This window comes from Cryptomeria japonica, chromosome 11, assembly GCF_030272615.1.
Source record: "Cryptomeria japonica chromosome 11, Sugi_1.0, whole genome shotgun sequence".
In the NCBI taxonomy this organism is placed as follows: domain Eukaryota; kingdom Viridiplantae; phylum Streptophyta; class Pinopsida; order Cupressales; family Cupressaceae; genus Cryptomeria; species Cryptomeria japonica.
Window position 1 is genome coordinate 539,619,549 of NC_081415.1, and position 27,336 is coordinate 539,646,884.

General features: G+C 36.3%; 1 protein-coding gene across 1 annotated transcript in view; it reads right to left on the bottom strand.

Moving 5' to 3' along the window:
- LOC131049044 (uncharacterized) overlaps nucleotides 1–27,336 on the bottom strand; it is a 76,232-nt gene that overhangs the window by 35,439 nt on the left and 13,457 nt on the right. The window contains exon 2 of the mRNA XM_057983048.2: nucleotides 21,399–21,505. Coding sequence (XP_057839031.2) covers nucleotides 21,399–21,505 — 107 coding nt within the window. The remainder of the gene's footprint in view (nucleotides 1–21,398; nucleotides 21,506–27,336) is intronic.

The following is a 27,336-nucleotide window of genomic DNA, read 5'->3' on the forward strand; positions in this document are numbered from 1 at the left end:
CCAGGATTGATTTCTAATCAACGGCCTAGATTAAAACAACCTAACCCTAATTAGGGTTTCCCAAAATAGATCAAATATCCTTCGAATGAGAGACAAGTGGCACAAGATGCTATCTTTTAGGATTGCACCCCCTTCTTCTGCTGAGAGGTAGTGTGTTCAATGAACCTGGACATGTTGACTTGAATTCCCCAATTTGTGTCGAAAAATTTGCCTAAGTATGGAAATTTGTCTGGCATACTCTTCTTGCCACCAATTTATGTTGCACATGGGAGCTTGTCTTTGACTCTTCAGAAATGAAATCCTTCAAGAAATCTGGAATTTCTTTCCATAACTTTCGTCGAGTCTGAAGACTTCTCTTTCTTGATGCCCGGAGACTCTTTCAGGTGCCTTGAATTTGGAGAAGAATTTGATTCATCTCCTCTTTATTTTCTTCTTTGTTCTTCTTCTTTCTTCATGTTTCCTCTCCAACATTTAGTCAAAATTTGATTCTTTTGGTTGTGGAAAATTCCACACTCAGCCATTTTTCATGTATCAAACCTTTATCCACCCGTTCGTTTGATTGACCCTTGATTTCATGTGCTTGTCAAATTTATTTTCCTGCTCGATTGTTGGTCTGATTTCATGTGAATTTGTTAAAATTAGTCTTTCCTCATGGCATGTCGGCTAGATGGTCTTCTTGTCTAATGGATCAAATTTGAGGTCCCTGATCCGACATCTTCACATATTTCATTTATGCCTTGGACAAATTCATGTCTGAGTTTAAATCAACTTGCTTGGACAAAGGCTTGGACAATTTTCAGTCCTGTCTTATGTCCTGACTGTGAATGTGCCAATTTATTTTTCTCCCTCTTAGGTTGTCTTAAACCATGAACTCGAATGTGTCTGACATATTAAGGTTTGTGTCTTGGAACAAATTTGTGTCAGTCTTTATGTCTTGGCATGCTTCATGTCAATGGGCTTGTCCTCAAACTTGGAATATTCTTGGACAATCATCCTTCATTTTTTTATGGATCGAAAAAGTTCGGACAGACACATGTCCTCTTGTCTTTGGCACATTTCGGAATTATAATCAGACAATTTGTCTTGCTCTTTGTCATGTCATCTTGGCAGGCTTCGGAAGTATGATCGAACAATTTGTCTTTCAATCTATCAGGCCATCTTGTTATTGGAAAGAAAAATTGCATGCTTTGGATTGTTTGGCATGCTCGAAGGCTTTCCTTTTGGCAAGGCGAAGTTCACATATCCTTGGACAATTTTTTATTTGCTCAAATTTTGTGCTTAGTTTCTTTGGACAAAATCTTTGGACATGTCTTATTCCTCAGCAAACTTTGGATGACTTTCTTCCTTGGATATGAAAGGGCGGACTTTCCACATCTTTGGATAGATTTTGGTTGATGCTTCACTTCAAACTTGGAAGGTTATCACATGTATATCGGATATAAACAATCTTCCTCTTCCGAGGAGGGTTTGGAAATGATTAAAACTTCCTTGCTGACCATGATAGCAGCAATTTGACAATGTGAATTTAGATTACTCTCTTTTTTTTTTTGACAAGGCAGAATTTATTCTTCCTCAGGCAAGTCCACTTTCAATTTGCTGACTTGGACGATCTTGGATGAATTTTATTTTTTGGCAGATTTGAAAGATTTCTGAGAAATCTATGTGCAGATTTGAATTATTTTCCCAAGGTAGATTCAAGGATGATCAATGGTGAACTCAAAATTTTATCAGCAAACCTTGGTGATGGCGAACTTGAACCTTTTGAATGTCCCTTTCAAACCCTTGGACCTGCTTTATTCTTCCTTTTGGAGATGTTCAAGGTAGAATTTTCTCCTTCAAACTGTTATCAATGGCGAATTTAAGGAGAATATCGAACTTATTTTATCCAAACCCTTGACTTTTCTTTATTTCTCATCCAAATTCTTCTGAAAATTTGATAATCTAATTGGATTTTGGAGCTGCTTCCTCAAAAGAATTTGAATATTTTTTCTTCAAACCCTTGAATTTATTTTACTTCTGCAAAGGTAATTTGATAATATGATCAGATTTTGGCATGAATCTAATAATATTTATGCCTGAGAGCTGTTCACTTTGATTTCCAAACCTGTAGACATGGCAGATTTTGAAGTTGGATAATCTGATCATGCATTGAAGCTACTAGCTTCTCTCAACTTGGCGAATTTTGACAAAGTTTTGATGCTTCCTTCTTTGCTATACAAACTTCTTGGCAAACAAAGTATTAATGAATGGGCATCATCTCTTTATAGCTTCGTAGCAATTTCTAGAAGCTTTGTGTTTAATTCTATCTTTAGAAAATTGAAAGCCTTTGCCTTCTTCTAGAAGGAAGCTTGGAAGATTCTCAAAAATTAGAAAGTTTTATTGTTTTATCCTCCCTCTAAGAAGTTGGAATTTATCCTTAGAAGCTTCCATCGTGTTTTTAGAAAGTTTTATTTGTTTTAAATCTCCTTCTAGAAATTCGAATTTGAGGAAGGCATGCCACAATTTTTTATTTTTTATTTTTTTTCTATTTTTATTTATTTATTTATTTTATTATATTATTATGTGACTTTAATTGCCAAGTCATCTTACTTGCCATTTTTAATTCTCTTGGAATGCCATATCATCTTTTATTGCCAAGTCATCTTTTATTGCCAACTAGGAAATTTATATATTTTTTTTTATTCTATGCCATCTTCAAGTGGGACCTACATTCTTTCTCAAGCGTTGACGAATTTTGCACATCTTCGTTGTGCCATGTTTTTAAAGTGGACTTGGAAAGAATTTCTAGCTTGTGCCATGTTTTTAAAGTGGACTTGGAAAGAATTTCTAGCTTGGACATGAGGTGCACTTTAAAAATTGTCAGACATTTTTGGTGCATGAATAAGCTTAACCTTAGGCAGGAATTAAGTAACCCTTGCCATGAGTTAGTTAACCCTCGATAGGAGTTTAATATTTGTCGGACAATTTTTAAATTGATCCCGCTCAAATTTCTTCCACATTTTAACTAATCGTCTGCCATTCTACCCTTGAACCTTGTTGAACTTGTCTGCCATTTTTATTTCTTCAACCTGGACGAAATTTTCGATGTGCCATTCTACTTGCCTTATTTTGACTTGGTCAATAGTGTTCATGCCATGTTCATACCTTGCTGGTTCATCTGGACAAAAACCCTAATCTGGATTTCCATTTTGCTTTTTGCACTTGGAGACCTCATTTTTGAAATCTGAGAACATGGGTAGGAATAATTCGGCATGAGGATCAAAACCATAATCTCAGAAAAAAAAACAAATTTTCAAACCCTTGCTTTTTACACTTAGAAGCAAAAATTTTCGAATCTAAAGAAATGGGTAGGATCAGAATAACCTAAAGAACAAAACCCTAATCTCAGAAAAAAGCAAAATTTTCAAAGCCCCGCTTTTTATATCTAGAGGCGAGATTTTCAAATTCCGACAAAATGGGTAATAATAAAATAGCTCAAAGAACAAAACCCAGATACCAGTTTTAAAAAAGCAAAAAAAAGCAAAAAAAGCAAAAAATGCAAAAAATTCTAAAAATAGCAATTTGTCAGAAATGACTTAAAGCAATTGCGATTTTCATCCTTTAGACCTTCTGCACACTTTTGCACTGTTCAAATTCAATTTTGAGCATAAATTCTCAATCTAGCCCGGATGACCTCAAAACTCTAACTCTAAACTCTCATTGTAAAAAGATTGGTGATTAGCAGATGCGACACCAAAACAAGAACCCTAAAAAGCAAAAAAAAAAGGGGGTCCCCATTTGCAATGGGGCGATGTGTGGAATAGGTTACAACAAGTGGTAATAAGAATATTAAATAAGAGTTGGTAAGTCTGTCTGCCATTCCATTAATATTGTATGGATACCATGCATAAACAAATTTTGCATGCTGCATCATGGTCTTGAGTCTCATATATACTTCCGCTTCTTGTATTTTCTCATTTATCTTTTTCATTTGGTAAAAGCAAAAAAGAGAGCCTCTCCTTTTGAGCTCAAGGGTGGAACATATCACAGACATTGACGGAAGGTTCAATCTAACCTCTACCCATGACTTTATTGTTATGGTCTACAGATACATAATTTACTTTTTGGCATCTTTCTATCGTAGATTCCATTTTTAATGCATGCAGTAGTTTTCAATATTCTTTCATGGAATTTCAGTAACCTTTGAGAGTATAGTACTGAAACAGCAAAAACTAGCAATTTTTTTCTTAGGTATCAAAAATATTTCTCTTGTAATCCACACTGGCACCTCTAAAACTGTTTGGTTCATGGCTGCCGGGAACCAGTCACTAAAAGGACTAAATGCAGCCATTTTCTAGTGTGTATGAATTGAAACATAAAAAGTGAGGTATTTTGGGGAACTCCACATGGTATTGTTTTTCCTTGGTTTTACTAATTGGTCTCTTAATATTGATGATGTCATATGGTAAACCTTTCTCATTCTTCCATTATTTTTTTTATGCCCTAGCAGATAAGGGTGTATCATGCCTATAGCTAAAAAAGTGTAGCAGTTAAACATGTAAAGCATGGCCTAAAGTTTTCTTGGAGATAAAATATCTAGTTTCCATGCTATTCGACCTATGTATATCCTGCTGCCAATTGTTTTCCAGTCCCTACATTCTTGACTTTACCAATTTGAAAAATTTGGTAAAATCACAAACATACAACGTGGTAAACCTTTTATGGTAATGTAGAAAGAAAGAAATTATATTCATGTCCATGTGTTAACAAAGTCGGTCAACAGGACTCAATGATATGTCCAATAAAAAAGTGCTGAAGCAATGAAACAACAAAACCAAAGAACAATGGGGTAAACCCACAAAGAGTAAACTCTAGGCATGGAATACAAGTAGAAATATAAATAACCAAGCAATGGGAAGAACCCCTAGGGGAATAACAAAATAGTGAGAACCAAAGATGAAAACAAGGTACAAAACTGGTATAGACACAAGTTTGTACCAATGCTTGGAGAGGAAGGAGGAAAATTTTTGGCATCATCATCCACGACCACTACAAAATAAATGCTAGATCTAATAATATCCACACAAATTTGGTCCCAAGCTAAAAGGCTTTGATTAAACAACTCTGTGAGGAAACAAGATACTTATTCAAACCTAACATCTATGGTCAACAAATCTCCAAAGTGGGAGAGAAATATAGTGATACAAAATAGACTATGTACCCCAATGTGCAGGCAGGGAGAACAAGAAGGTACCTGATGCCAAGTACTCATAGTTATGAATCCATAAAGACTTACATGTGAGTAAGAAGCCTAGGATATCTAAGTAGCAGCTTCTGGAAGTAGATGCCATCTCACTTATGTCTCACTATTTGTGTGTAGATCAATGAAATCCAAGGACTTGTCTAATAAACCCAGCATTCAAGAGAGTATGAAAAAAAGAGGTAATCAACCTTGTAGCCAAGGAGGTCGATTCTTATTGAAGGGATATACAAATAATCAGTGGATAGAGACTATACTAAACTGGTTACAGAATCCAAACTATTGTAGCAGAAAGTAAATCAAGAACATGCACAAATGAACACAAGATTATCTTTGGGAAACCCTTTCAAGAAACAAACCCAACAACATAGCACCACTCAATATATTATCAAAGAGAATGATTACCATATAGAGAGATTTCACATGTGTTGACTTGATGTCATATATCTTATAATCAATCTGATAGCGTGTAGGTACTTTAGAAATATATCGAACAACTATATCCAAACACAACACCAAGTACTTGATGTATAGGCAAGGGACACACCAAACCACCATATTGTTTCTAATACCAAGGGACCAAAACCTTGGCCAAAATCCTCCAACCAAACCCATGTGCCCCACATTGTGAATGAGGCCAACATTATGTTGGGATTCCGTTGACCCCTACTGTAATGTCCCCAATTTTAGCCACTAGGCTAAGAGGAGCTATAAGGAGAAATTAATTAAATTAATTTCTTATAAAGTCATTAAAATAAATTATTTATTAAAAATGTGACTTTATATTTAATTAATTTAATTATAAGTGACTAAAGTATAAAAATAAAATATTAATTATTAGTCACTTAATTGAAAATAAATATATTGTACCTACCCCCCCTTCTAGAAGCCTCTCATGATGGGTTATGAAAAAAGATAAATAGAAGAGGGTAAGTGTTGGAAGGCAGACTTGGATTCAATATTGATGAATTGTTTGGTTTTGTAGAACCTAGTGGGTGCCTGCAGACTAAGGATCCTTGGGAACGGAAACTCCCATTGATCGCATAACTGAGAGAGTGAAAGATCTCTCGAGGGGTTGCATAGAGGAGGTGACACCTCAGTCATCTCAATTGGGTTTATTGAAGATTCAGATCAGTTTGATAGTGGTCGTGCTTCAGACTTTCAGATTTGGAGACCATCTTGTTCAAGATATTCTACATCAGCAATATTCATTATAGATCCTTGGCAATACTTATTGGCGATTTGAAGAAGAAGTTTTGAAGAGTTTGGGGACAGATCGAAGAACTTATACCTTGCTGTTGCAGACCTTGGGTTTCATGTTTTGATTCATATCTTATGATTGATGCATCGAACTTGCTTGCTAATGGTTGCAGATTGGAGAGGAGTCCTAGGTGACATCATTAAGGGTATTTATCGGAAGTTAGTGTGCCCATATTAATTTATTGGAGAGGCCAAAGCTGGGCTGGTCCGCCACCTCCTTGTGCCATCGATCTCACCTTTAGACATTTGTTATTACCCAAAGATCATCAAAGAGGACAAGCGCTGCCATTAGTGAGGAATCCGATCAGGTTGGAAGCAATTTGGGAGTCATCTGATGCAGTGACAGCGATATCTCTGAAGCATTCACTTACAGCAATCAAGGCGGCAGCTCTTGTGGAAAGATTTGACATTAGGAAGACTAGAAGACAGCCGAAATTGCTCCTTCATCATTGCAGATATCCCAGGTTCCTTGTTGCCTATTTTACATTGCATTTTCAGTGGTTATAATGCTTATATCAGTCTTATGTCTTCAGATAAATCTGAAGGTGTCTATGTCTCAGTAGTGAATGCATTGGTGTAAACCGGCTTAGGAAGTTAAGCCTATTTTGACTCATGAATAAAGATTGGGAGACTACGCTTCATGTTGTCATGTTTGCCAATTGTTTGTACAAACGTCAGTCTGTTGGTATCATTAATTCGTGGACTCTATTCTATGCCATTGGCTCATATGTTAGGAAAATAATGTTGCAAGGTCATCCTATATCATTAATACTATGTTTTATAAGCCCTCTTATTAATTATGGTGACTATAGAAGTCTGAAGTATCTTTAATCAATTATATGCCAGATGTTTGACAAATTGTCTCATGACTGTAAGTGTATTATACATTATCTTTATGCATTGATTTGAGGCCTAGAGAGTCTTTAAGCATTCAGATAATCATTTCTGCATTGTAGTGTTGATAATTAAGCATTAGTAGCCATCTATAGACATTTTTATATGGATATATCAGACTGATATAATGGACCAGCAAGCTGGAAGGTTGCATATGAAGTGTTCGACAATATTCCTTGGGTTGAAAATCATCAATTTCCACTCCTAGTTGACCAAGGGATATTACACCTACAAATAAGGAGTTCACTTGGTACAACCAAGTGCTCCATTTGAAGCATAAAAATACACTTACAAGATGTTGTTACACATTGTTAAATTTAGCCAATCAAAATGTCTTTCTTCAAAGTCCTTGTAACCCCCATCATAAGCACTCTTACAACATAACTCTTGGATCATAGATATTCTTACACCTCTTACACATCATAGATACTCTTGCATAATGTAAATCGCATGTCATAAATGCCATTCCAAGTGATAAAATCAATCTTACAAGGGGAATCTTGAGATTCCTTTCCAATGTGGTGCCTCATTCCATGAGGGACCAATATCACAATAATATTAAATATTATTATGCAAGGTGTACAACACACCTTCCTAATAGTTATATCTCGTGTCTAAGAGTCAGTCCCCTAAGTGACCTCGCAAAAATGTAATGTGTAAAATGCAACCTTTTGAGTATCATTCATGAGCATATTTATTATCAACAATAAGTTAGAAAGTAAATAAACAAAGAACAATTACACTTACCTCTCTAGTTCCCAATGAGTAGTGAAAGTGAAGGGGCACAATGAATTCTTGGGTACAGGTACGGGTTCGTCCGTACACACACACACACACACACACACTATATCTGTGTGTGTGTGTCATATATTATATATAAGTTCAAACATCAAAATTATATATGTTCACAGTTCAAACATACAATGTAACTTTCCCATACATGATACATAAATGATAACAGATAAATCATAAATCATAAATCCATAATTGCCAATGATAATAAATATTTTGATATTCATATATCGTAAATGTAATATCATATTCATAATTTGCAAAAAAGATAATATTCAAGTTTCAATTTTCAACCGATTCAAGTTAAAAACCCATTAAAAAAACTGTTTTTTATTTGCTTTTTTTTGTTTTATGACCCGTGGGCCCCGTTTTTGGGAACCCACAGGCTTAGGTTCACTCAGGTCCACCTGGGTTCGACCTGGGTTCCACCCGGGTCCTGCCCAGGCGGCTTGGTTCCTTGTGGGTCCTGCGAACCCAGCCGCCTAGGCAAGACCCAGGTGGAACCCAAGTTGAACCAAGCTCAGACCAAAACCGGGCAAGAACCAGGACCCGGACTTGGCCATTTTACCCAAGAACCGGTATCTGAGGAATTTACTGACTTAACCTCATAACCTTTGGCACATTGTAGTGGCCATCAAAACAATTAAAAGTGGGGTCAAACTTATGAGGATGCACCTAAGCCTTGTCTCTCAAAATGAAGAAATCAAAAATAAGGATTGAGTGTAACCATGTTATGGACCCAAGCCACCCCCTATAATATCCCACGAAAAATTTGGCGAATATAACATTTCCAACCAAAAACTATAAAACCCTAAACCTCAAATCACTTTTGTGATTTAGTACAAATAAATATCTAATTTAAAGATTCTACCCAAATCTAGCACAAACCTAAAAATTCATCTCCACATTTGCATAATAACATTAAGAACCTAATATTATAAATTGGATCGTCAAATGAAAAATAGATATGTTGCAGATTAAGCACTTTACCCTAATCTATAAACCCAAAAAATTTCACTATTTTTGCATTCATTGATACTCTAGATTCAAATTGAATTCACAAATGTAAAATAAATTGGAAAGCATCTATCATAATAGTTGGGTCTATAATACATTACAAACACTGCTATGGCAGCAATAACAAATTGGTAATACAACTTTACACCCACAATATTCTGCAACTCAAACTTGATATAGTTGAAGCTTCACCACTAGGTAAGCTTGAATGCAACCTCTGAGTGAGATTGTCCTTTGTCCGAAGGGGTTTTGTCCTATAACACATAGGATCAAAGGCTTTTCATCCTCTAATCTCTGATAAACTCAAGAGTTTTTGTCCTCAGATTTGACAATTTGAACACATGGGTTTAGAACAATTTCTCTGTTAGGGTTTTGTGTACATTCAGCAATGTTTTCCATGAAGACTCAAGAACCTCAATACACCAAAAAGAATGTTGAAACCTACATTAAAGTCCACAAACATATGATTGATACTTTGTCAAGGATGCCCATACCTAATAGGCATCTTCTTTCCTTTGATCGCATCCAAAATCATGCCCACATCTGTAAGATTACACTTAAAAGGCATGGGAAGGGATTCCAGCAACCTACAAATATCCTCTACAATAATGGCGCAAATTTGCATGGGCTTTAAAGCCCTAACCACCATATTAATGGTATTAAAGGTCATTTTCTCCGATCTTGCTTCTAGAGGTACATGTGGATCCACGCCCTAAAGATTGGCCAATGTTTTCTAGCCAAAAGGAAAATCCTTTTAGAAGCTATAACATCAAATCTACACATAAATGCCACTCCATATCGTGCCTAGCAATAGATAAGGAGAACAATAAAAAATGGCAAGAATGTCGAAGTTCAAGCATCAAGGATACCCCAAGACTAATACTATAAGTCAAGGATCAAGGTTTGGAGGTGAAGCATACAAGGAGAAGTTCGCGTCACCAACAAAGGTAAGGGAAGGAGAGGGTTTGGGAGATGATAGGGCAGAAAACATTGAAATCTCAACAAAAGGGGGAAATGATGACAAGGAATTGAGGACCAAAAGTTAGCCGTACTGTTGATGTGTCTTTTATACACGATCAAACACAGAATAAAATACCCAAATGTACCTTATCCTCTCTTGAACAAAGCTTCCCCGAATGTTGAAGTCGCCTAAGGATCAATCGAGGCAACTCCAAGGTTCTAATATGTAGGGTCTCTACGTGTGGATAAGCTCTTGTGGTATGATGTGATTATGCTAGAATCACGAGGGGACTTACATTTGACTGCCTGAGCGTTTAATTTGTTGGAACTTGAATCCTATCTGCTAGCTAGAAGATAAAGAAATGGCAAAAGATATAGGGTTTGGAGAATCTAATCTAAGACCTAGAACGTAAGAAGATGGACGAACAACTAGGTGGAGTCCTACCGGGCTGGGTCTCACCATCAAACTGAACAATTCAACACCAACTCAGTGCGATCTTCTAAGGGATGCTTCGAATATGTTCAAATCGTACACCATCAGACACTGATCACCATTCAAGATAATGCATGAACAATAGATGTGTAACGACTCGAGATTAAGCTCATTCTATGCCAGTTGACCATGCAGGGTGCACTTACAATCAGCAAGAGGCTAGTGGTTTGGACTAGACGGATTCCACAAGAGCGCATTCAATAACCTCCTCCATTCAATCTAATTATTTACCATCTAAAATGAAGATTCAACAAGAGACCATGCATATTGCAAAGAAACAACACATTTCGCCATAACTTCAATGAAAATGGAGTTCATTTACAATTTAGGCAACAATTTCTTGCCTTTTCCTCCTATTCTATTCTAGTTGCTATTCTATTTTACTGACTATTAGCTATTCTAACCTCTATTAACAAACTATTATCTATTAACCTTTACAAATGAAGAGCCAGAGCTTTATATAGAGAGCTCTTTACATTTCAATGGCTCTAATTGATTTAAAATGAATGGCTAGGATTACAAGATGGAAACCCTAATTAGGGTTTGTTACAACAAACTCCTTTAGCCAAGGAGAAAATTACATTCCATGAGTGTGGACCAATAGATGTCAGGGGTAGGTGCCTCGAAGTTTGTGCCATCACTAGTGAGTCGGGTACATTGAATCTGGACATGCTAAGGCGGAGCTGTCTGACTGGAGGAACAGTGACTGGGACGCCACCCTGTCTGGTACTTGCTCGTATCTCTTTTGATACTCAATTTGGTGATGGTGAGAAGCTAGCTTTGATTAACTCTTCTGAAACTATCTGCTTCTTCAATGTACCTTTGCACTGACATCGGTGATCCTCCTCTGTCCTTGATGTACTTGATGAATGATGTACCTCTCCCTGACTCTCTTGCGTTTGATGAGACCTCTTTCCTAGTCAAGTCACTCCTCCTCTGGTAGCTCATATCGCTTTGAAGTTTTATAAGATCTTTCTTCTGATATCTTGTGGTTTCTCTATGTGGTAGAATGAAGATCTTGAGGATAGCTTGCAACTCCTTGAACACTTGAAGTCTTCCAACACTTTAGAAGCACCTTGAGTCCTCCTCCATGCATTTGAAGTGTCCTTAATGATGATGAAACTCAACGAGGTCGCCCTTGTCTTTTCTTCCTTCATCTTGATTTTGTTGATCTGCAAAACAAACAAAAGATGATTAAGTATACATGATATATTCATTCTAACATGATATTTCTCACCTTAAATCATTAACAAGGCGGCATTAAGATCAACTTGCTTTGGACCCTCTCCAAGGACAGGACCTATGACAAAATGCACTCAAGACCCTCTCCAGGGACAGGCCCTATAATAAAATTCGCTCTAGACCCTCTCCAAGGACAAGCCCAATAAAGAAATTCGCTCTGGACCCTCTGGAAGGGTCAGGAGCGAAATTGACATTTCAGGACAAATCCTTCACATTTTGTGATCACGACTCACTCAAATGCATGCCCAGGGATACCTCTAAGTTTGATCAAGCTCCATCAAAGTTAGGCTTGACACAAAATTGGGAGCAAAAGAGATTTCAATAAAATTCGCTCTGGTCCCTTTGGAAGGGTCAGGAGCGAAATTTGTGATTTAGCCTCAATTCTATCATTTTCTTTGCTCCAAATCACTTCTCAAGGCAAGACTTATACAATTCTCTCCCAACAATGCCTTAGGAACCATGATCTTGATCTCAAACATGAGCAAAATAGAGGTTTTAGGAATTTCGCTCTGGACCCTTTGCAAGGGTCAGGAGCTTGGAAAAATTTCGCTATGGACCCTTAGGAAGGGTCAGGAGCGAAATTTGCATTTTAGGCCTAAATCCTCCACCTTTTTACCCCTCAATTGCATCCAAGGCATGATAACGTCCTAGTTGAGGTTCCAAGGCATGAAATTAGTCCATTTTTGAAGCAAAAGGGAGGGTCTTAGGAAAATTCACTTTGGAGTTTGGACCCTTTGGAAGGGTCAGGAGCGAATTTTGTCTTTTGACCTCAAATCCATCATTTCCTTCACTTTCATTCACTTCTTAAGGCAAGAATATATCAATCTTCCCCCAACCATGTCCTAGGAACAAAGATCTTGGTTTGAACAAGGAGGAAAATAGTGTTTTTAAGAAATTTCGCTCTAGACCCTTTGGAAGGGTCAAGAGCGAAATTTGCATTTTCAGGCTTAATTCTCATTCAAGTTGCCTAGGACTTGTCCATTTCCCCTTTATCTTGTCACATTCAAGCCAACTTGCTATCAAAATGGTGAGGAAAAAGATTTTCTAAGAATTTCACTCTGGACCCTTTGGAAGGAAATTGATGTTTTAGGCTCAAATTGACTTCATTGACTTCATTTCCAGCCTTTCCCTATCAAAACAAGGTGCTTTGCTTTCAAAAATGCATGGGAAAAGGATTAGTTCATAGGTTTGAGCAAGGTAGAATGCTTTATGAAGAAATTCGCTCTGGACCCTTTGGAAGGGTCAGGAGCGAATTTGCTCTTTTTGGTTCAAATTTTATCCTTTTTTACTCATCTTGCTTTAGATTTGTCTTCTTGAATCCTTTCCTTGCCATATATGTCCAATATTTGATGTCCTTAGTGAAGAAAAAGGTCTTTTGGGGAATTTCGCTTTGGACCCTTTGGAAGGGTCAAGAGCGAACTTTGCAATTATGCTCAAATTCCTTACTTTTTATCACTTCACTTTGTTTCACACCTCACTACTCTCTCAACTACGCCATAAGGACAAGGTTTACGAGGCAAATTAAGACCATGAAGGGAGATATAAGGAAATTCACTTTGGACCCTTTGGAAGGGTCAGGAGCGAAATTGAAGAATTAACCTTAGATACCTTCCAAACACTCAAACTTCTCCCTCAATCACATTGTTCTCACCTTAGGACACGTCAACAAATCACCTTAAAAAGGCATCTAGCCCAAGACGTTGGGATCAAAAGTGCATCTTAACCATTTCGCTTAGGTACCCTTGGAAGGACAAGACCTATCCAAGAATTTCGCTTTGGACCCTTTGGAAGGGTCAGGAATGAAATTTGCTTTATTGGTCAAATTCCTAACATTTCTTTCAACTTTGTTCTTAGACTTGGCCTTTGGGTCCTTCCTTCACCTTAATCAAGTCCATTTGCCTTCAAGGTGATGTCAATTCAATGCTTTTGATGACAAATTAGGTCTTTCTAAGGATTTTGCTCTGTACCCTTTGGAAGGGTCAAGAGCGAAATTTCCTAAAATGCTCAAATTCTTGACCTTTCTCCAAATTTTCAAGTGTAGACTTGGTTGTTAGGCATTTCTAAGGGCAAAATAGGTTAGTATCACATCAATCAACACCTAGAACTTCATCATTCATCAACTGGACCAATCTCAAACCCTCAAAGGGAAGAATTCTTGAGAACGCCTGCTCACATACATCCATTCCCTTCCTTAACTCAATGACATAGCCCCCAAAAGGCAAGATTCCTAGCAGGATATAAGGACTTTCTCAAACTCAATCAAGACTCGACCTTCGAAGCAAGACCCAGGCCTGACCTAGAGAAGGCCTTTGAAGAGACCCTGACCTGGACCACCTACTGACCCACCTCAACTTAAGCAGAGCCTGCTATCCTAATGATCTCTCTGGCAACTCTCCAATGCAAAGGCTAAAAGCCAAGACCAGGCAACAAAGCAAACCAAACTAACCCTAGAAAGCAAAAGGTAGGAGTCCCCATTTACAATGGGGCGATGTGTGAATATGTCACAACACGTACCAAGTACCAAATTAAGGATTTTACCAAAACCCCATCTTCGATGGGATATATGAAGGGAGATCATCAAGTGTCAAGGTTTGGGGATCTCAAAACAAAGTACTTGGATAAGGGGGCAAGCAAAAGTCTAATTTAAAAAAAATGTGTAACAAAAAGGATGGAGTTCGAGGTTTGGCAAGGACAACGAACCAGTACCCAAGAAAAGTAAGGCTGCAACTCTAACTTTAGTAAAGTGGTAAAAGTAAGGCTGCAACTCTAACTTCAGTAAAGTAACTGAAAATATTGAGTCATGAGTTGAGAATGATCCTTGTGAGGTACCTAAGTAAGGAGAAGGCCTAAACTCCAATGTCAAAGGGAAACTTAAGGCAAATGGTCAAGGTTTTAGGGGAAAGAAAACTCCAACAAAACACATTTCTTAGAAGTTTGAACAATGTAGCCTCCACACTTAGAAAAGTTGAGACATGTGAGATGAAGCTCCCTTAGGCTTAGCTCATGGAAAATAGGAAATGGGATTTTAGTCCACAAACATAAACTAATTGAAAAGGAGACATTACGCCCCCCACATTCTTTGTGAGCTCTGCCTCTATTCTAGTGTTTACCCTAACAATTTAGTCCAATGGATCCAGCACAAAGATAGTGGGGGGCACTCATAAAGCATTGCCTAGGTTTGATTCCACCCCCTAGGCTACATTAAGCAAGACAAAACTCTAGCAAATATGTGGCAAGGTTGTGGTCTATTATTTACACCATATATTCAAGCATAATTAATGTTTATAAATCTTAATAATGGGGTTGAAGCTTACCCCACAATGCATTCCCATAATACCACCCAAGATACATGAAGGAGAAAAACCACCTATCTAGCTTATAAATGTAGATTGTATTATGAATTCAACACATTGACAAAAGAATCAAAGCACTGAATATATTCCTCACAACTACAAGCCTTATTTCTTAGTTTTTATATTGTGCCAATAGATATTCTTTGTTGATTATGAAATAATATAGCAAATTATATTGCCATACAATTTGAGTTGGCCCAATAATGAAGGTGTGTGCACTCCATAGTGAAGGTGACATGTTGAAATCCATGAAGGGAAAGGGGATAGAGTTGTCCTTGAACAAAATAATAAGATAAATGGAAAAACTTACTCCATATGGAATGCTTGCAAAAGGGGGGTCTCATACATCAAACTAGTGTCTCACATTATAGTGACCTATGAAATAGGACTTTAATTTGTCTCTTGTGAAAGAACACAAAACAAAATAGTGCAATAGGATCATTCTTCAAATTGTGAAGGAAAGCCCCCTAAGACGTAGCTAAACCTAAAACAAACCCTAGACAAAAAATATAGATAAAATTTACAAGTATGCACACTATACAAGATTATCAATAGGATTTTTGCATAAATAAAAAGACTAAGTCCTATGTTTTTGCCCTAGATGCATGCATTAGGCCATTGGCAATCAAGCCTTGTCAACAAAATTTTCAACTAAATTACCGGTTCGGGTTCGGATTCAGGTACGGATTCGTGGATTCGGCAAAAAAAAAAAAAATCTTGGGTACGGGTTCGGGTTCATCCATACAAATATATATATATTTTAATTATATATATATACCCATATATTATATAAATGTTCAATATATACAATCCATACAAAAATAAAATATAAAATGTGACTTTCCATACAAAATGATAAATCATAAATCATAAATCCATAATTATTAATTGCCAATGCCAATAAATATTCATATATCGCAAATGTAATCAGTAAACTAATAACTAAAGTCTAATATCATATCATAATTTGCAAAAAAAGATAATATTCAAGTTTCAAGTCTTTTTTAAAAAGTCATAAAGGGGCGAATTAGAGTTTCATTATAAAAAAACTATTTTAAAAAGTCTTTTTTTATTGGTTTTTATTGTTTTTTGACCCGTGGCCCTGTTTTTTGGAAACCAAGGGCTTGGGTTCACGCGGGTCCTCTTAGGTTCACCTAGGTCCTCCTGGGTTCGACCTGGGTTCCACCCAGGTCCTTCCCAGGTGGCCGGGTTCCCTGTGGGTCCTGTGACGCAAGACCCACAGGGAACCCGGCCACTTGGGAAGGACCCGGGAGGAACCCAAGGAGAACCCGAGGAGAACCAGGACCGAGCAAGAACCAGAACCAGAACCCAGGCCAAAAGGGGAAGAAACGGTAACTTAGATTTTCAAGTATTAAAAAAAGCAAACTATTTAGGCATTAACAAATTCAACAACTTCCTACTAGCTAAATCAAAGACTAGTATCCCACTGCAATAAGAGTTTGAAGTAATAACACCACACAATTTCAAGAAGTAAACACGAAATTGCATCCAAAGCTACAATTCAAAATAGGCATATGTTGTTAATATAATGCTCAAGCCAATTACAATCTACTTTTAATTTACTTGATGAAATTACAATCACAATAACAATGGCTTCTGAAATGATTATTGATAGTTCAATGTATTAACATAGGAGATGAAAGCTACTTATATAGAGATTACAAGCGACGTTTCTATAAAAGAAAAGATCAAGAACGAAAAACAGAAAGGAAACTTCCTAAAACTAACTAAAAACAAAAGACATAAAAGGAAGTTTCTAAATACCAACTAAGATGACCATTATATCAATATTACAATATTATTTTAATATCCTCCCTTAATGGTCATCCTACTAACTACCCTACAAAAGACTTGACATAATCTGCAAGTCATTTGGCCATTAATGCATAGAAGGCTGCCCCCTTCTCCTCAAAATGCTTTGTGACATGTTGTTGAAACCCTCCCTGGGTTTGTAGAACTTCTGGATATGACTAAGTTTACCACAATACTTCCAACATGATGTTGGGTAACAAACTATCCCTCCCGCTATTTAGAGATACGGAAACTAAGATCAGCTACTCAAAACTTCACAGGTTTGAAAGAACGCGATTTTACCACAAATCGTCAAAAGAAGCAACACTTGTGATTTTGTTAAAAACCGTCAAAAACTTTTGCAGAAGAACACCATTCGCCTTAGAAACCCTAGGTGTGACCCAAAACAAGCTGCAAGAAACCACAGTTCTATGCAAAAATCATCAAAAAGAGCACCAAGATTTTGTGGAAAAATCGGCAAACCCTTGATGCGATGCTAAAATCACACATGATTTTGTGAAAAAAATGGCAAAAACCTTCATTTTAGTGGAGAAATGGCAAAAACCCACGAACATAGATTTTTGGAGAAAAACAACCAATGATTTTTGTATGAAAAAATCATGCAAAAAAACAAAAAATCCACCCTAATTTTATTAGGAAAAAAAAACAGAAAACCCTACGATTTAAGAAATCGCCAAACATGATTTTTTTTCCAAAAAAAAATCATGTAAAACCCGACTACAAATAAATCTTCACGTGTCAGAACACCTTGTCATCACACTGGAAGTGTGTTAGCATTAGCTTCAAGAAGTACCTCGACACATTTTATCTCAAGATACCCATAGACAAAGTGCATGGTTGTCCAACCTTCTAAGTCTGCTCTATCTTCATTTTGCTGGCCATTTAGAGCAACACAAACAAAAAATTTCATTTTTGAAAAAGTATGATAAAACTGAATATTTTCAAACCTTACCACCTTCTTGCCAAAATTTTGAATAACTTTAGGACGTTGATCTGCATATAAGCATCACACAAAACATCCATTGCAATCCACAAGCCTTTAATAATATGCAATTCCTTCTAATAGATTCCCACAAGCTAGCCAAGCTAAAAAATTATAATTGAAGAAATACTAAACACCATGAATCCTTCACATGCAAGTTATTTTCAATGAATATTCCTACACGATTCTTTGAAAAAAAACTGCACAAACAAAAAAAGCCAAACCATGATTTAAGCTTGAAAACATCGCGAATTTTTCCACAAGATTCAACTTCATTTCATGTGACTCCCTGTTTTGATATTTGTAATGGTGAAAATTGGGAATTAGGGTTTCAACAAGTGAACCCATGAAAAACCCCAATTGACCCACATACATTGAAAGAGGGTTGAACCTAATAGATCTATTCTTAATCCCATTAAGGAAGGGCTAAGAAATCTGATTAGATTCACCTGGTTGGGGGGTTTGATTATCCTCTTTCTAAGTTGAATGTTGAATGTTTGTAAATTAGGGCAAAATAGGTTATTGTTGAAGTAATTTGTCAAAAACAGTGAGCTACAGATGTCACACAGAGCCACTAACCTAGATTTGGGCAAAATTAAATGTCTAGAATCTGTCCTCAAAAGTTTGACCTAATTTTTCGGGACCGGGTAGTATCGATTCTCCATGGTCCTCCAAATTTTCCGCCTCCGAAAGCTGAAGATGTTCATCACTATGAATTATGTCGATCCTCCCGACTACAGCTTCGCACCTATTTTCTACACAGAAAGAAAGGGAAAGATGTTGGGAATAAGGATTTGCCTAAGTCAAACCCCAGTTTGGAATCAACCTTGAATGAAATGAGGCAAATACTGAAATAACTGTTAAGGGACTATACCTCAAATTTGCAATTGTTGTTGATGATGCAATGCTCTTTGAATGTAATCACAAATGTTGTATGTAATGGCATGAACATGACAAAACCCTAATTACACACTCATGCTTGCATGAAAATTGACATGACTTTGCTCCACAATGCTTGATGATGAATATGCAACCTTGAAGATCTTTGAAAATGTTTGATGATCAATGCTTCACAGATGCATGAATAATATGATTAATGTTCTCAATTGTTTCTCTAGGTTAAAAATGAATTAATAGGATGTCTTTATATAGGGGTCTCTAAGTAAATTACCGATTAGGCCAACCACCAACGGTCATGTATAGCCCCAGGAATCAAATCTAATCGAGGAGGTATAGCACCTGCCCCATTTCAAATTGGGGCCCCTTTGAGAGGGACCATGGTGTTTTAGGGTGCCATGGTCTAGACCAAGACATACCATGCCCTAGTCCCTCTGCAAAGGGGACCAAAATAAGGTGCCAAGGAGGTGGGTACCCCTCTGTGGGACCCACAACAAGTTATACATGTTATCAAAGTTGGGTAATAAGCACAAATCAAACCTAGACAGGGGATGGGGATAGGGCATCCTAAAGTAGGAGCACAAACATGAGGTGTAAATTATACTAGTGACAATTTACGATGCTACAATATCGTATTGCCAAAATTAATAGAACACGATATTTTAATATTCTATCAAATAATTGGACACGGATTACAAAGAGGTCCATCTCCTTAAATAGAGAATGGAGGATGAAACTATGCAAAAGGATAAACATGACATGACTCACCCAACGCTAAAAATAGTGAACTAAAAAATAGAAATAACACTTTCACTAAGGTAACTTTATTACAGCTGTAAGCCTTAACTTCTAATAATTATTTAATATTAAAAAATGTCCCAACATGACGATATGCCAAACACATGAATTTGAAACCCTATTTCTAATTCAATGACACTATGAACATCATGGCAGTAGGAACACAAAGAAGACAATGTGTTCTTTTCCTGTGGAATGATATCAAAGATTGAAAACCTTGTATGAGACAAAACATCCACCTTATTATACTGAAAACCCTAGGACACAATCTGCTCAAACAAATCCATACACAAGTAAAAGCCTTGTGGGATCCCCATAATTCTAAGTGCTGAAATTTGTACACAAAAAATTTTTAAGAGATGCTGAAAAATGCCTACAGATGTGAAATCAGAAGAGAGGAAAAGGAGCCTACCAATGCTGCAAATAAGAAAGCCTGAATGTTTTGGAGTTTCACTGGTGCACTGCACTCATATAGGTGCTTGGATCCTTTCTTTGCATGCATTTATCCCTTTCTTTTGCTCTCAAGGCAAATAAAAATAGAGAGAAGTGCCCCTCTTAAGTGATTTTTTCTAGCACTTCCAGGTTAAAATAAATCCTGCTGGAAAACTTAAGAAGACCATGCAAAGTTTCATAACACATTTGCCACCTTTTTGATGAAGTGTAGATTACTGATGGCTGACCCATCATATTTATGCATCCGTGTCTAACTTTTAGCCTTATATACCCAGATGGAAATTACCAATCAGTTCACCACTTTTTAATATGCTTGCGTGGAGTTTATGAGGATTTAACCTTCTAAAACAGATGCCATCATTTCTTAAAGTTACTCTTTCAAAGCTGACCCATTTCACTGATCAATTTGCCATTTGTCCTTATGTTTGGTGGAAAAATGTTGATGGCAAGGCCAAGGAAAAAGTGTCTTCCTGCCAATTTAAAGAACTGTTTGGAGGAGAAAAATGCTGCAAAGCCACTCAATATGTGTGCCTTATTTCTGATTTTTTATGTCCTTTTAAGGCTGGGTAGAAATAATTAAAGCATTCAACATGCTTTTGCGTTGTGACAGAAGTAATAGATGGGAAAGCCCTTAAAATTGTGTGCCCAGTAGAAAGGCAGAAGATTGTTCATTTAATGTCACTTCGATATTCTTGCCAAGTGGAATTTCTGATTGTCTAAACACCTTACTAATCAGAGGAAACCACAACTGATCGGATTGACATAAACTAAAGGAGCATGAAAATTTAAATATCTGTTTAAGAGCATTTTACAATTTGCCTCAAAACCATTGACTTTGATTTTTCTCTGAGTATTAGGTCATTAGCATATAGAATGCAAAATTGCGAGTATTGTAGTAAGAGTTGACGAGGTTGTTGGGTGGTTGTAAAATCTCTATTTTTCATTGCAAAAGGAAACAAACACGACTATCACATGTTGCAGTTGGAATGTAGCATACTGAATTATAATTTGTTTTAAAGCCAAATATCCATATACCATAAGGGGTTTTGACAATTTAAAAAGTACATAAATTATTGTAATTTGCTGCCTGTAAAGAGAGAATATGAAATGGTCTCTCCTCTAATATCCTTTGGTATAAATTATAGCAAATCTTGGATTCTAGAAACCTCAGTTCTTAAAACAGACCTTAAAAACGCAGTTCCACAGAAATCCTCTTGTAGATGAAGAAGTGAGCGTCCTCCAACATAGGTCCAGAAGAACTTTTGAATGTAGCTGATGTCTCCTTTAGGTGACTGGAATGAAGAAAATAATAAATTAGAAAGCCATCTCACAAGAACAACAGCAATCAAATTATCTTTGTTTACAGGTTAAGGCTCACTATGTGCTTCAGAAAAAACCAAGTATATTTGATCTAGATATGATTTTCTAATAATAAATTAAAAAGCAAAATTTTAAAACTGTTGTATTGAACATTACGTCAAGAAGTATTGTCACAATGAACAATACAACACAAAACTTGAAAAGAGAAGGATTGTAAGGCGGAAAGAATATAGCTATTCTATATGTAGGAAGCCATTAGATATCCACCCACCAAACATCATACAAACTAGGCGATAAATCTCCTTGAATATCATCAAAATAAATATGCATTGCCTTTTCCAAAATGAGTTGGCAAGCGCATTATAAGATGGTCAGACAAGCATTAAAAACTAAATACAAAATGCCATTTGAATATGTGAAAGTAATTGCAAAATATGAATGCAATTGTAACAGTCAAGAAGACATGATTGATGGATTAATTGCACACTGAAGAAAACCATTTATCACACACTTGATTGAGTATTCATCTTGTAATATCATAACTTGTTGTAATTTAACATTTTTTCCCTAATTTATTGTTTGACTTTAAGTTAGAATTCAATGCTACTTTCAATGTTGAACTGCATTCTTTGAATAGCATGTGATGTTTATTCTGAAATCTGAATCAGGACAATTTTGTGCATTGATTTGAGATTGCCATTTGGTGCTCCTACAATGCACATTTAGCACGATTCCTATTTACAAATCTCTTCATTTCTTTACCTCCTCAAATCTTAACATCTGTAGGAAATTCAGAATAGTTTGACAAGCTAACAGATTTGTTGATAGGCTCTTCAAGGAAATTACAAATAGTAGTTACAAATTTGACCATCAAGGAAAAATAAGATTCAAAATGAAGTTATAAAGCATAAATAATAAAAACGTATTTGCAAAGAAAAGGTAAAAGAATAAGTTTCACCACATAAAGATATAACAAAACACACTTGTAGTCAGCGTACAATGTCTATTATTATGTTTCAATAATATTGGTTATCCAACTATGTATTAATTGTTCATATTAACTGTTTTTCGGCTTTGGGTAGTTATAAGCAAAGAAGAAAAAGACTGCAATTAATCACGATTATATGTGATTAATCGTGGATCGCGGAGGTTGCGGACGTTTACCCCAAAGAAATTGTGAATCATGAATCGTGTCAGCAAATCATTGAATGATTTTCAACGCATTTTTACCAATTAATCACATTTAAAACCCCACAAAAATCAGTAGAAAAAATGTTAAAAATTGCTCCAGAAACCACAAAATAAAACACTCAAGAAACCCTGAAATTAACATGCGAAATAGGTGAAATAGTTATAATATGTGAATGGCGTGATGGTGTAACAGAAAACCTAGACCTGAGGAAGAAGCCGCAACTTGCAAGACCTAGACATGAGGAAGTCGCCCTAAAATTTTCTCTCTATTAAAATCACCCTTGAATTATATCTCATGATTCTGTGTAGTCGTAAAAAAACCAACTTGGTGAAAGAAATGGCCGTTTGGTTCAAACTCAAGCGGGCCCTTGTGCTTTGGTTCTCAGCTCACAAACTTTGAAAGATGAAGAGCACTAGAGTGAAAACTTCTCCTAGTGAATCCAGCAAGATATGATATTAAACTTTATTGTATTGAAATTAGGAAATTCATAAGAGATATAAACAGATTTTATTTTTTCTTTATATCTCTAAGTTTTGGAAATGCCCTTAAATTTTATTATAAAAAATAAAATCTTATTTTTAACAATTTTTTATGTTTTTTTTAAATTCCATTTTTTTCAAAAAATCTTATACTGATTTACCGATTTTTCCCCCAAATGATTTTTGCTGCTATGGTAATAAGCACCAATTGGTTGACAATTGAGTTCCTCTTGGCAACCATCAAGTCCTCTAAATAGATTGTGTATCATCAAAGAAAGTAGTATGATCTAGTTAGATCGACTCTGATCACTAGTTAGCCATCTATGGTCTTCTTCAGTAATACTAATAATTCCACATGCGAATAAAGATATATTTTACTCTTGTATCTAGTATGTATTGTCATCTCTATTAATAATTCATGTATTCATTGTATCAAATAGAGCAATAAACATTTCGAGCCATTGCCTTAAGAGCACAGTTACAGGATATGACACTCCCCATCCCCTGGCATGCATACCACTGTAGCTAGTACGGATATGGCATCGTTACGGCATGGAAACCGTACTTGCACATTTCAAAAAAATTGCCTTATTTTTACCCATGTCGAATTTGTAGGGATTCGGTTTCTAAGAAAAATGACCCAAATTTGTAGAGATTTTTTGTTAATTCTAAAAACTCTGAAAAAGCTACTTTTTTTTTATAATTAAACCCTTAATCACATTGAATGTATAGGAATTTCGTGGAGATCTTTCTATGCCATTTTCCCTCGTGATTTTCCTTTCAGTTGCATGCTTTTAATTTGGCATTTTTGGGTTGTGATTCTTCCTAGCATTTCTAAGTTTGGCTTCTTCTGGGCGTTTCATTCTCGGCTTGTTTTCCCTTTTATGCACCTTTCTCCTGCATGTATCTTCCTCGCAATTTTGTGCATCAGTGATTCTAAGCATTGCGGCAACTTAAGGTATGCAACTTTATTCGATTAATATATTTATCTAATTTTATTAAATAATTTATATTATAAACATTGTTTAATATAAATTAGTAAATATAATATATTTTTAAGTTCAAATTATTTTGGAAACAAGTCTTCACTATGTCGAAAGCTTTTGTATCTCCAAGTGCCTTTTGCCCATTCGCGGATCTGCACCCTACTCGCTTCTCAACAAATCATCAATTCGCTTCTTGGCAAGGCTTTCCTCACTCCCGCGTTGGGTATGGTGATTTTGGTCTAGCTGGCATGAGCTTTGCTTCTTCACTTCAAATTGAGTCATGCCCTAACCTTTTCAGGGTGCCATCAACACCATTTTCTTCTGCATGTGGTTTGTCTTCTCAAAACAAGATTGTCTCTAATGTGTTGTGCCCCTCATCAACAATTGTCACTTCTTCTGGTGTGGAAACAATCAATGTTGCTCAAGGATCTTCTTTTCAAGATGTTGTTGCCCATAGGGTTGTGTGTTCCAAGGTTAGACCTTTGACTTGGGAAGCATGACTTGCTATTGGAGGGTTGGTCCTTGATTTACAAGGGGCTTCTAAGATCTACCCAAAAACCCTCATCGAAAAGGCCTCTACATACCCTGTTTTAGTCTTCTCCGAGGATCTAAAAAAGGGGTTTTTGAAGGAGAACAGCTCTATATCTCCAATGGCATGATTGGCCAATTTAATAGATTATGGCCAAAGCTTGCAGATCTACACAAATGGATCACTGGGGCGTAGCAACCTATGCTTAGATGTTATGTGTAAGTTTACCCCAATACGCAAGGCTTTTTTATTGTGGTGTTTGATTGTAAGCACAATCAAGATACCATCATCTAGGAACAATGGTGTTGGGGGCAAAAGTCTACTTCTCCTCAAACCATGGTATCCATATTTCAACCCTATCCTTTTTGGAACATCATCCTCTACTTGCACCTGCCAAAACCCTAACGAATATGGAAGCGCAAGAACAGTGAAATCGGGAAGGCAACCAATTATCAATGGGTTTGGGACCATAATAATAATGCACTTAAATTTTAATAATTTTAATATAAAATAAATAAATTTTAGTTTTTATCATTTATAATTTAATATAATATTTATTATTTTTTAATCTGATATAATATTTTAAATTCATTAATAATTTCATATAATAATTATATCTTTATAAATTTAGTTTCTATTTTTTATTTTTTAGGCTATACATTTATGGTTTCAAAGTTAAACTAAATTTATTCTTTATTTATTATTTGTATACTATATTTTCTAAAAATTATTAAACTATATAAATAAAACTTGGCGTCTCCAAGTACCCCTGTCTCTTATTTTTGAAAATTAGTCGTACTGGTACCGATACCAATCTCCAAGTACCCCCCGTCTCCCGATAACCTTGCCTTCTAGCAATAATGTCCTACTCTATTCAATTACAAAAATGAATTGGATACATGGGATGCTACAAATAGGAAGGCAAGGAATGAAGATTCTTATGACCACAAAGGGTAGAAATGTTAGACTAGTTTGCCTTCACCATGTAGTTATTTGTCATCATCAACCAACATGAAGGAGCGAGTGAATATATGTAGGACATTGTTACAAAACAAGAGAAGAGAAAGGTGCATGCTCCTAAACTTCTTGATCTCCCAACTAGTCGGCAGTTGAGATTCTTGATAATTGACATTCCACTTCCACATTTAAAGAAGTTTATTAAAGATGTCACCTATAACAAACTACTAATTGTGCCAGGTGATGCACAAAGTCATGTTGCTTCATGCATTGTAACAATGGAACAATGACTTGCACAAGGTCATGTACGATGATGTGCAATGACACAAAGCACACATGTTGTGGATGAATGTGTGTGAGAGTAGAAGATTGGAAAGGCACACACAAGGTTCCCTGAGGCTTGCCAAGTTGTGCATCAATCCTTTGCCCTTTCTTAAGAAGTGGTCCTCATCACGTCTTTGATGAACAATGGAAACTAAACACAAAATTGCTAAAGATTGTACCACTTTACCTAATCTGCACATTGCCTTGCCTTTAACACTGTAAATAGATGATGTAAACCTTGGTGCACACTCCGATTGTCTATATGATCTTGTCTTGCACAATTGTACACAAGTGTTCAAGATCTAAGTTTGAAGGATATTGAGTTAACATTGGTATGGAACCAAGTCTTATGGTTGATAAGATTTTCAACTTAGAATATTTGGGAACGTGTTGTGAATATGAATGTTATAAACGACAATATGATTCAAGTATGTTATGACACGACATGGAGATAAAATTGTAAAGAAATTGAGGGGAAATGGAAAAAATTGTCACAAGGCAAAGTTAATAAGTTATAAAAGGGGCAATTACAAAGCATGGCTACAACCACATTTATGTATTTCACACATCATATGGCCCCTAATTATTCTCATCATACGATCAAACCATTCATTCACTCAACAGTTACAAATATGGCATTTTAAGGTAGCGATAGTTGTACGGCACCCACTCCCTCAACATAACATTAAGCAACACTCAATTTACAATGCGTAGCAATCCTCTATTGACATTGTATGACTTCCACTTCATATCATACAACCCAATTATTCCTTCATGCATTTGAAGGCGACTAAACATCCAGCATTTCCATTGCTAAAGGCAACCAAACATCCAATGTTTCCATCAACAGAGGCAACCAACCATCACATGCTTTGTATGATGGTCCCCAGGAGTGCAAGGTGATACAATACAACAAAGTTTTGACGTCGTAAGGCAATGCATCCTTTACACCATACATCATCAGATCGCATGTCTCACTCGCCACTGTGCTTCGTTACATCACATCATATAGCCACTTGGGTACATCATCTAGTGGCAACAACAACACATCATTGTACGGCAAGTTTCTTTCGTCTCCAACATTCAGCGAGTCCCTCAATTTTCTATGAATGAGTGGTTGTTATTCACCTCATACAACATCAACTACCAATCCTCTCCATACACACTTCTCCACTCATCTAGCAATGACTAATTTAATACCTCAATGGCATTTGCACATAGACTTCCTACATTGTACAACCTTACTGCCTCGTACACCAATCCACTTAGTCAAGTAGTAAATGTAACTAATTTTTGAATTGGTACAAACAATTTATATACTTTCTATGTGCAACAC